General features: G+C 46.6%; 1 protein-coding gene across 1 annotated transcript in view; it reads left to right on the top strand.

Moving 5' to 3' along the window:
- The window catches only part of VPS26B (VPS26 retromer complex component B), a 35,643-nt gene extending 23,837 nt beyond the window's left edge, over positions 1-11,806 (top strand). Inside the window, exons 2-6 of the mRNA XM_088481759.1 lie at positions 3,088-3,244; positions 6,285-6,449; positions 6,957-7,132; positions 8,627-8,769; positions 9,492-11,806. Of these exons, the coding sequence (XP_088337885.1) occupies positions 3,088-3,244; positions 6,285-6,449; positions 6,957-7,132; positions 8,627-8,769; positions 9,492-9,638 (788 nt within the window). The 3' untranslated portion in view covers positions 9,639-11,806. The remainder of the gene's footprint in view (positions 1-3,087; positions 3,245-6,284; positions 6,450-6,956; positions 7,133-8,626; positions 8,770-9,491) is intronic.
- The last annotated feature ends 322 nt before the right edge of the window (positions 11,807-12,128 follow it).

Below are 12,128 nucleotides of genomic sequence, written 5' to 3'. Positions count from 1 at the left end.
TGTCACCTGATACCAAATGTGTGCATCAGATAATACATTCCCTCATGGCACCTGATGCCAAATGTGTGCATCAGATAATACATTCCCTCATGTTACCTGATACCAAACGTGTGCAACAGATAATACATTCCCTCGTGTCCTGATACTAAATGTGTGCATCAGATAATACATTCCCTCATGTCACCTGATACCAAATGTGTGCAACAGATAATACATTCCCTCATGTTACCTGATACCAAACGTGTGCAACAGATAATACATTCCCTTGTGTCCTGATACTAAATGTGTGCAACAGATAATACATTCCCTCATGTCCCCTGATACCAAATGTGTGCATCAGATAATACATTCCCTCATGCCACCTGATGCCAAATGTGTGCATCAGATAATACATTCCCTCATGTTACCTGATACCAAACGTGTGCAACAGATAATACATTCCCTCGTGTCCTGATACTAAATGTGTGCAACAGATAATACATTCCCTCATGTCACCTGATACCAAATGTGTGCAACAGATAATACATTCCCTCATGTCACCTGATACCAATGTGTGCATCAGATAATACATTCCCTCATGTCACCTGATACCAAATGTGTGCAACAGATAATACATTCCCTCGTGTCCTGATACTAAATGTGTGCAACAGATAATACATTCCCTCATGTCCCCTGATACCAAATGTGTGCATCAGATAATACATTCCCTCATGTCACCTGATACCAAATGTGTGCATCAGATAATACATTCCCTCATGCCACCTGATACCTACAAATGTGTGCAACAGATAATACATTCGATCATGTCCCCTGATACCAAATGTGTGCATCAGATAATACATTCCCCAATGTCACCTGATACCAAATGTGTGCATCAGATAATACATTCCCTCCTGGAACTGTGTGCAGGTGGGAGCCTGCAATGCCCGCTTTCCATTAATGTAACATCAGCTGATGTGTATGTGAGCTGCAATGAGAAGGGGGTCACTAGCCGCGAGGGCCGCGGTGTTGGCCTTCCTGGAAATGCTAATTAATGACTTATATTATGAGCTGTAACTCCATCACCCTACAGAGTGTTTATTCTCTGGCTGCAGTACATGTATAGCCTCCATGGCAACACGTCTCTGGCTCTCATTCTAGATGTAGCCTTACACTGCTGCACACACTGTAATCATTTATACTCATTTATTTATATCCCCCCATTTCAGCAGAATTCCTGCTCGCACACGTCATCCGCGCCCAAATACTCTCCTTTTCTGGGGCATTGGGGCTTATGAATCAGTCATTTTTCTGGTCTTATTACAATCTGTCAGGAGAATAACATCAGCGCAGTCCAATGACTGATCATGTTGTGAAACGTGGCAATATTAGTCGCCATTTATCGCACAGATTTCACGAATGTTAATAAATTCCCCTTTGTCATGTACATGGTTAGTTTATACAGATGCTGTGTAAGAATGTGTGATTACATAATACGCTGTGTGTGTCCCCTGGAGCAGCTATATATTATATTCTCGTTCTTTAATGTTGCAAAAGGTGAGACCCATCTCTATATAATCTGTGGTTAAGCTCCACCCACTTGATTGACAGGCTCCACCCACTCGAATGACATCACTCAGTTTGAGATTATGAGCCGAATTCAATTTGAGAGCGTTGGGCGTCTTTTTTTGTTTTTTTTTCCAAAATGCATCTAAGCCGCAATTGTGAATGGGACACACACTTAACGCCGACTTTGCCTGTTTTGTAGGCGTTAAAGTATCGCGGCCGTCCAGGCTTTACCCCGTATTCAATTTCAAAGTACACGTAAACAGCACCCGGTGATACTGTAACAAGCGAAAAGTACTGTCATTTTTGGGGAAATCAGCCTGTCACCCCCCAAAAGATGCTCTGACATGGGGCTTCACTATGGTACCCCCGATTTGGCTTGCTGAAGGTATTTGGTGTTTGCAAACAGGCTGAATAGCGTTTTTCTATACGTGGTGCAGAATAGTATTTAGGAGTATTTTTTTCCAGAAAATAAGTTATCCCTGCAAATTTGGGGTACTTGAAAATGGGGGTCAGCATATTTAAAGTTGAAAAAATCGTGAAAAATCCACCTGCCGCAAATACCTGCAATCAATAAAACACTTGGAGCACACTTGGGGACCCCCCCCAGAGTCAAGTTTGCTAGTTTTTAAGTTTGTACCCCAACATTTTTTTTTTCGCCGCCTTTTTCAAAGTAAATTTTTGGGGTGTCCTTAAGTTTTTTTATTAAATGTTTTGACACAGATTACCTTTGGGGGACTGTCTGAAGGCTGCACAGGGGTTACCGAAACGTTGCACCCCAAAACCCCAATTCTGCCCTTTTTCCGCCTGCTATTCATAGGTGAAACTTTACCGCCTAGTACATTGCATTGACTGTCCGCCTAGGCAGAAAGTCTTTCAAATTGAATACGGAGTAAAACCAAAACAGGCGATAATGACGTTATTGGCGGAAACTTAACGCGGATTCGGACTTAACGCTTCACATTTAATACAGGTGTATGTTTGGTAATGGAAGGTCTTATGTAACCTGTGGTTCTTCAGAACCACTGACTGCTGGGGCCTGTAGTTCCACAATGGCTCGAGGGCCACAAGTTGTCCAAACCTTTCTTCCTCCTTAGCTGGGTGACAGAGCAAGTTGGGACTTTAGTTCCGCAATAGCTGGTTTAATGTCAGCCACAATACTGCTGCCATTATCAGGGTAATTGCCCCAATATCTCGGTGTGTGGCGCCTGAGGGTGACAGCTGTGCCCAGTAAGATGTTTAGAGTCAGTGGGACCAGTATCTGGTACGCTGTGGTAAGAAGATCATAGGTATCGTCTTTGTGTCTGTTATTCTCCATTCCCAGTCCTGCCGGAAGGGATTCTGCCCCAGGGGTCTCGTCCAGTATGTGGCCAGACTGGACATTGGCCAGTGAGATGATCCCTACTGTAGATAAATGTAACCATAGCAACCAGCGGTGTTATACCCATGCTTAAGTGTTTATTCCCAGATTATAGAGAACGCGTGAGGTTTACGTGACGCACACTCCGTTTATCGGTAACTGATCTTCTGTTCTCTCCGCAGAGCTGTACTATGACCGGGGGAATCACCACGAGTTTGTCTCCTTGGTGAAGGACCTGGCCCGTCCTGGAGAGATTTCGCAGTCCCAGAGTTTCGACTTTGAATTCACCCACGTGGAGAAGCCATACGAGTCGTACACCGGGCAGAACGTGAAGTTACGGTACGTGTCCTGTTACTGTCTTACTAACGCTCCACGCGGAAATTGCGTGTAACCAAGTTCTGATCTTCCCCTCGCCGCCAGGTCCCATGTGACTCGGCTAGCGCCAAGCATCTTTTTCTGCCGAAAATACGTCTTAGTTCTGATACGATTATGACGCACCAGGAGACTGCACTGATGGCTTTGATATATGCGGCACTTCGTATACAGATTCAGACTCAACCGCACGCAAGTATACAAGTGTCATATATCGAAATTAATCAGACACTTGGCGCAAGCAGATCTGCACAGGACCGGGTGCGCTGAGAGGGGCTGTAGAAATAGTGCAAGGAACAGTACATTGTAAGGGCCCCAGGGAATTATGGGAGGCTTTTACCTACAATGGTCATACCCTTCCTCCATAAGTGGAGTCACCGCAGTCTTCCACCCGCACGTTCCAGGTTGTACAGTTACAGATGGAGGCTGCTTTGTGGGGGATTACTGGAAGCTGATTGGACGAGCAATGTGCACATGATTGGGTGGGTGGGGCAGGGGATGGTGATGTTGTTTCCTGCCTCGGTGGCTTTTCCTCCATAGGTAATGGACCCAACAGGTGGCATGCGCCAACAGCACCGCCAGCTCATCTGGTTTATGTGATTAGGGAATGGCTGCAGCACAGCGCGTCTCCTGTGGGATCCTCCGAGAGGCTGGAGTGGTCCTATAAATCCGCCATATACGTTCAGTCGCGCTACATCATTTCATCTGCCTGTTTAAAACGCTGACTGCAATCTCCGTACAGTACATGCCGTAGGGAGCGGACGCTGACTGCAATCTCAGTACAGTACATGCCACAGGGAGCGGACGCTGACTGCAATCTCAGTACAGTACATGTCATAGGGAGCGGACGCTGACTGCAATCTCAGTACAGTACATGCCATAGGGAGCGGACGCTGACTGCAATCTCAGTACAGTACATGCCATAGGGAGCGGACGCTGACTGCAATCTGAGTACAGTACATGCCGCAGGGAGCGGACGCTGACTGCAATCTCAGTACAGTACATGCCACAGGGAGCGGACGCTGACTGCAATCTCAGTACAGTACATGTCATAGGGAGCGGACGCTGACTGCAATCTCAGTACAGTACATGCCATAGGGAGCGGACAATGACTGCAATCTCAGTACAGTACATGCCATAGGGAGCGGACGCTGACTGCAATCTCAGTACAGTTCATGCCACAGGGAGCGGACGCTGACTGCAATCTCAGTACAGTACATGCCACACTGAGCGGACGCTGACTGCAATCTCCGTACAGTGCATGCCATAGGGAGCGGACGTTGACTGCAAGCTCCGTACAGTGCATGCCATAGGGAGCGGGCGCTGACTGCAATCTCAGTACAGTACATGCCATAGGGAGCAGACGCTGACTGCAATCCCAGTACAGTACATGCCGTAGGGAGCGGACGCTGACTGCAATCTCAGTACAGTACATGTCATAGGGAGCGGACGCTGACTGTAATCTGAGTACAAGTAGATTGCAATAGGGAGCGGACGCTGACTGCAATCTCAGTACAGTACATGTCATAGGGAGCGGACGCTGACTGTAATCTGAGTACAAGTAGATTGCAATAGGGAGCGGACGCTGACTGCAATCTCCGTACAGTACATGCCATAGGGAGCGGACGCTGACTGCAATCTCAGTACAGTACATGTCATAGGGAGCGGACACTGACTGCAATTTGAGTACAGTACATGCCATAGGGAGCGGACGCTGACTGCAATCTCAGTACAGTACATGTCATAGGGAGCGGACGCTGACTGCAATCTGAGTACAGTACATGCCATAGGGAGCGGACGCTGACTGCAATCTCAGTACAGTACATGCCATAGGGAGCGGACGCTGACTGCAATCTCAGTACAGTACATGTCATAGGGAGCGGACGCTGACTGCAATCTGAGTACAGTACATGCCATAGGGAGCGGACGCTGACTGCAATCTGAGTACAGTACATGCCATAGGGAGCGGACGCTGACTGCAATCTCAGTACAGTACATGCCATAGGGAGCGGACGCTGACTGCAATCTCAGTACAGTACATGTCATAGGGAGCGGACGCTGACTGCAATCTCAGTACAGTACATGCCATAGGGAGTGTGGCTTCCTGTGGTCGCATATTACAGACAGTGTACATTGCAGAAAACCAGTTTCAGACTATTTTCATCATAAAGGAGATGTATCAAAGCTTGGAGAGAGAGAGAAAGTACCAACCAATCAGTTCCTAACTGTCATGCTACAGGCTGTGTTTGAAAAATGACCGGAGCTGATTAGTTGGCACTTTATCTCTCTCCAAGGTTTGATCCATCGCCCCAATATATGAGCTGGTGCTTCTTACAGCGCTGCCTCTGCTGGTAGCCCCGTGTAACACCACCTTACCTTACCACCGCGCATAAGCATCGATGTATAGCAGCCTCTCTGTAACGCCTCCTCTCTATGGTTCCAGTTCTGGCCTGCGTCCTGCACTGACCTTTATAGAGAGGGAGCGCGATGTCTTGGAGATTAATAAACCCCGGCAGTGAGTGAATGATGAACAGGACATGGTCAGTAGTGATATTGTACTGACCAAGATACGTCTGTCATATCCCTATCCTGACCTAGTCTCTCACTCGCTAAAGGAAAACAAAAATGGTCTTATAACAGGCGGGAAGGTAAAATGCACAGCGCGATATTACAGCCGCACTACCACCGGAGCATTAAAGCTCCACCCCCTTCCCACAGACGCAGCAGCCATTTTTCTGAAGCCCTCAGTCTCACGTTTCCGGCTGAAAACGTGCCGTGCGATACTTTGTCGCGGTGTGTGAGTGAGAGGCCGCCGCCTCGGATATTGGTCCTCTCGCTCACTCCTATCTTCTGCAGTCATTTTAGCAGTGAAGGAAATATTCATTACTGTAAGTGGCAGCCGCAACTCACCCTCAATCTTTATTATCTGCTAAATCCTGTTGTGCGTTACTTACTACTGGATACGGCGTATACGGTTGTGACTAGTCTCCCCCTTGTGTCTGTGCAGGTATTTCTTGCGCGCCACCCTCAGCCGCCGTCTGAATGATGTTGGGAAGGAGATGGATATCGTGGTTCATACGCTGAGTACTTACCCGGAGCTCAACTCCTCCATCAAGATGGAAGTGGGGATTGAAGACTGTCTGCACATCGAGTTCGAGTACAACAAGTCCAAGTAGGTTTATCGGGCAAACGGCCCAGAGCACGTGTGGTTACAGTCACGTTGAACCTACGCCAAGCGGAGGCAGCCATGTTATGGGATGGTCCAGAGTTCTGGGGGTGCCTAGTTACAGACTACATTATAGTGAGGTGGTTGCACAGGCAAGACTACAGAGAAGATACAACTCTGTCTTTATTATATGTTAAGGTAGCGATATAATACTATATATCACACTAGATGGTGCAGTGAGAGGTAAATCAATAGTCGACACTGATGCTGTCGACGGTAAATATGTCAACAGGAGGATACTGATGCAGTAGTAAATATTTCCCTTTGATGGCGCCGCAGCATGAAAGTTTGTGCGCTGGTGGTGGCTATCCTATCTGGGTGCCCAGTGTACCCGGCCATACTGTCTGTGCCCCCTCACCCACACTATACCATGCACAAACGTAAGGTCTGGGAAGTGTCCAGTGGCGATCGAGGAGGGTGGTCACACTGGCTCACTTGTTTGCTTTGTTATAGGTATCACCTCAAAGATGTCATCGTTGGCAAGATCTACTTCCTCCTGGTACGGATCAAGATCAAACACATGGAGATCGATATCATTAAACGAGAAACCACCGGGACCGGGCCAAATGTTTATCACGAAAATGACACCATAGCCAAGTATGAAATCATGGACGGAGCCCCCGTGAGAGGTCAGGATAGCTTATTACTCTGTCTTCCGAGCGTTACTGTAATTATCTGCCCTAATGCCATCTGCTGACGTTTGGCGGTGACTTGATACAGTCGGGTAGAGAATTAAGGCTCTGTGAGGGGTTTGTATTACAGGACAGTGGTGGGAGTGGAAATCGGTGCGTATGCAGGTTTAGGTGATATTTCTGAGAGATGGACTCTGCTCAGTGTGGATGTACTGCAGCCTATCCATTCACTAGGAACCAGTGACATCACTGAGAATGCAGCCTATCCATTCACTAGGAACCAGTGACATCACTGAGAATGCAGCCTATCCATTCACTAGGAACCAGTGACATCACTGAGAATGCAGCCTATCCATTCACTAGGAACCAGTGACATCACTGAGAATGCAGCCTATCCAGTCACTAGGTGCCAGTGACATCACTGAGAATGCAGCCTATCCATTCACTAGGAAACAGTGACATCACTAAGAATGCAGCCTATCCAGTCACTAGGTGCCAGTGACATCACTGAGAATGCAGCCTATCCAGTCACTAGGGAACCAGTGACATCACTGAGAATGCAGCCTATCCAGTCACTAGGTGCCAGTGACATCACTGAGAATGCAGCCTATCCAGTCACTAGGGAACCAGTGACATCACTGAGACTGCAGCCTATACAGTCACTAAAACCAGTGACATCACTGAGAATGCAGGCTATCCAGTCACTAGGATTCAATGACATCACTAAGAATTTAGTCTATCCATTCACTAGGAAACAGTGACATCACTGAGACTGCAGCCTATACAGTCACTAAAACCAGTGACATCGCTGAGAATGCAGCCTATACAGTCACTAAAACCAGTGACATCACTGAGAATGCAGGCTATCCAGTCACTAGGATTCAATGACATCACAAAGAATTTAGTCTATCCATTCACTAGGAAACAGTGACATCACTGAGAATGCAGCCTATACAATCACTAGGAACCAGTGACATCACTGAGAATACAGCCTATCCACTCACTAAGAATCGGGGACATCACTAAGAATGCAGCCTATCCAGTCACTAGGAACCAGTGACATCACTAAGAATGCAGCCTATCCATTCACTAGGAACCAGTGACATCACTGAGAATGCAGCCTATCCAGTCACTAGGAACCAATGACATCACTGAGAATGCAGCCTATCCAGTCACTAGGAACCAATGACATCACTGAGAATGCAGCCTATCCAGTCACTAGGTGCCAGTGACATCACAAGGAATGCAGCCTATCCAGTAAGTAGATTCCAGTGACATCACTGAGAGTGCAGCCTATCCAGTCACTAGGAACCAGTGACATAATTGCTAGCTCCAGCTGAATTAATAGACTGCATTCCCACTAATAACGGTCACTGGCCGCTATTGAGCACAGCTAAACAGTTTGCTTTAAGTACAGTGTGATCTTATGTGGGGTGTGATAGAAACGTTACGTAACCTCTCTCACACGAGATATTGTGAATTGTTTTGCAGGTGAATCCATACCAATCCGGCTGTTCCTTGCAGGATATGACCTGACACCGACTATGAGGGATATTAACAAGAAGTTCAGTGTGCGCTACTACCTCAACCTAGTGCTGATAGACGAGGAGGAGAGACGCTACTTCAAGCAGCAGGCGAGTGAGGAGAGGCTGGACCTCCTATTCCCATCATAGTACTGTATAATGCGCTGTGCGTTATATACCACTGAGCACAGTATTGTCTCCACGTCGTGCTCATCTGTGTCAGTTTTGAAGTGGGAGCATCAGAACATGGGGCCAATACCCGACTATTAAGTGGGATGATACTAGTGTAGCTCAAACCTGCTTTAAGCCTCATCACAATACCCTCCCTCGTACGCTGCAGGCCACGATTTCAATGTGTCATTCACAGTTAATGTTATCATTAATGACACAGTGTTTCACCTCTCTGAACCCAGATGGGGGCTTTGGCTGTCCATCGCCATGCGTCTGGTTCCTGTTATCATAGCACACGTTACGCCCTCTCCTGCTAGATGATCTCAGTCTCATATTCTCTTCTCTTCTTCACAAAAAATAACAAAATATTCCCGATTTAGAATAGACGAGTTCTGATTCTTCCGCCATAATCTTGGATGGAGAAATGTTTAATGAGTATTCCGTGATCCTCCTCACCTGTCGGGAATCGGGTGTCATACAATCAGCCCGTCTGTTATATGTGATAAAGCCATGAAATGTGGATCCACGCTCTCGTTAGCACGCGACACTTGTTTTGTGTTGATGATTGTTATACACCTCTATTCTAAACCTGACTGTGAACCGACAGACGCTGACGTGAATCCACCACCTAACGCACACTCTCCCCTTCTGTTGTTTTCCAGGAGGTGGTCTTATGGCGTAAAGGAGACGTTGTGAGAAAGAGCATGTCCCACCAGGCTGCCATTGCCTCTCAGCGATTCGAGGGAAGTCACCCAGAGAACCGACCGCAACACAGCGGAGCGGCAGCTGGAGAGCCGGACAATGAGTGACTGCTTGTCAAGCAACGGCCCAGGTCTCCATTGACTAAGCGCACAGAGACTGGACCTCTCCCAACCCACCTCTTCACCACCTGTGCTAACATGGACACTCAGTGGGTCAAGCCTGCGGAGGGAAGAAGCCGGCTTCACACAACGGGCCGGCTGTCCGATCCTGTAGCTGCTAACTTGACATTCGGTGATATGGGGGAGAAGAGCAGGGACTGACCCCCCTTTTAGCCCTTTCCGTTTATAGTTTTTATGCTCTCCTTGCCTTTTTATTCTCACAGGCAGTCCTGCTATTGAAGCCCAATTCACAAAGATCTGGACGGAAAGCTAAAGGATCTGCCTTTTACAGACGGATCTCGTGCATGGAAAGTGCCCTCTTCACCTCGTGGTTGTACAGTTAGCGCTGTCTTCAGCTGTTGGTGTCTCTTTGGTGCCAGCACAGGACCTATCTCGTCCATTCCAAGCGCCTCTCCCCACGCGGCTCTGACCACTAGGGGCAGCATCACTTGCATGACCCTTTCCCTTGGTACAGAGCGCTATTGGGATGCTACCTGAGCTTTGCAAAGGGAGAAATAATTTTACATTACACTAAATTTCATCTAAAAGGACTCCGTAATGGACAGCATTAATAATCAAGTCCACTTTTTCAGAATGAAAAAATAATAATAATTAAATTCTAACCAGTTACTTAGATAGCATTACATTATAGATCTAGCTGCTACAGTCTCCACTTACAGTGATCATATTGTAAGATGTACTAGTAATACTGGTGACTGCTTTAGGAACGTGCTTTGCTAATTACTGATGGCATGTGAAGGATTCGGGTAGAGATTACTAGTAGATCATGTGAAAAAAATCTTTAATTTGAGCAACAGCAAGCATGGCGATCGGGATAAGAGTGCTATTTAGTGTAATTCATGTACGGATCCTCATGGGCTCAGGCAAGATTCTATACCTTTACTAATAAACACCTGGGCTCAGGGGTGCAATTACCAGTAACACTGAGAAATTAGTAGTCATCCTGGACAAATCGGCAAAACGCGTTGCTTGTTTTACCTGTGAAACGCGTGAGTGTAAGTGAATTACTTTTTTCTTTCAGTTGTAACACTGTTACAACTTAGTTCCATTTAAGCTATAGCTAAAACTGGATTTTATTTCCCTGGGTATTTAAAGGGCGAACAGAAGCAACTTTGTATTCGGCTGTTGTAGCACAGTTGCAACGATTCCCAGCTGTCCAGAACATATTCATTGTGTATATCCTTTACCTTGCATCATTCAAATATCTGTGATCTGTGGCTTGTACAAATATATTCACTGTAACTCATGGTTTACCAGTGGTATATCTCAGAGCAACCCTATATAAACCGACTGTCTCTTCCGGGCAGGGCTCAAGAAGGAACAGGCGCTGTTCAACTTGCGGGTTTCTGCTGCTTGCATTAAAGTGTCATTGTCGTCCGCGCAAGTGGGAGGCGGCCGTTCTGTGGGCGCAACCAGTACGTAGAATTGCTCCCTACTGGATCCCCAGGAGCTGCGCAGTGATTTCACTGGTTCCTAGTGTACGGGGGGGGAGACTCTATCCTCAAGGTTATTGGTTCCGGCCACAAAATAGCTGCCTCTCGCCATTCCTCAGTGATGTAGTTTGTCCCTAGTGTATGAATAAGCTGCGTTCTAGGCGCAGCGCACAATATGGCCAGCTCCACTGTGTGTAGGCACCATCAGTATTTTCTAAGCCATCATATAATTTTTTTATTTTTTTTTTGTGCTTTAATTCCTCAAAAGATGTGTTCCACAGTATTTCAGTTCTATACCAAGCATAGCCATTTGGTAAACATATATATAAGTATATATATTTATTAGGTGATTTGTTCGTTCGTAAGAGAGACTGCACTTTTAACAGATGAGTGTCCTCAGATACCACAACTAGATTGTAAGCTCTTGGGGGCAGGGCGCACAGTGCCTGCGCTGAATGTTGATAGCGCAATGAAATACTTTTTTTTTTTTTTTTCTCTTTTATTCATTTTACATATTAAAGACGTTAAAGTTCCACAGAGATCAATACGGACTTAATGAAATCCATTCCCTCTGCAGTGTTTTCATGTCTATAATTTCATTGTGTTTTTAAATGTCTTTTTTTCATTGTTTTTATTAGTCTCAGATTAAACAAACGCCTCAGACTGGACGCCAGTGTGTTTATTTACCAGGTAATGACGCAGAGGTCTGTCCGGTTTGCCATATAAATGGACTTGTGTAAATAGAAGGTTCTTTAAGGCTCACTGGCGTGCCCAGATTTCACCCCATGTTACTGTGAGTCATCTCCCTATAGTGATGGGACGTGCCATGCATTCCCAGCTTGTGGGTGGGGGGTTTCGGGGAAAAGGACCTCAGGAGAGTAGTGAAGACCAAGCAGGTGCTTTGGGTAGAGGGGTCTCAGTTATTGGGGGGGGGAGGGGGGCGTGATAGAGGGCATAATCTGTGTTCAGGACAGGGATTACTGAT

Source organism: Taudactylus pleione, unplaced genomic scaffold (assembly GCF_031769625.1).
Source record: "Taudactylus pleione unplaced genomic scaffold, aTauple2 ptg000278l, whole genome shotgun sequence".
Classification (NCBI taxonomy): Eukaryota; Metazoa; Chordata; class Amphibia; order Anura; family Myobatrachidae; genus Taudactylus; species Taudactylus pleione.
This window is presented reverse-complemented; position numbering and strand designations above follow the sequence as displayed.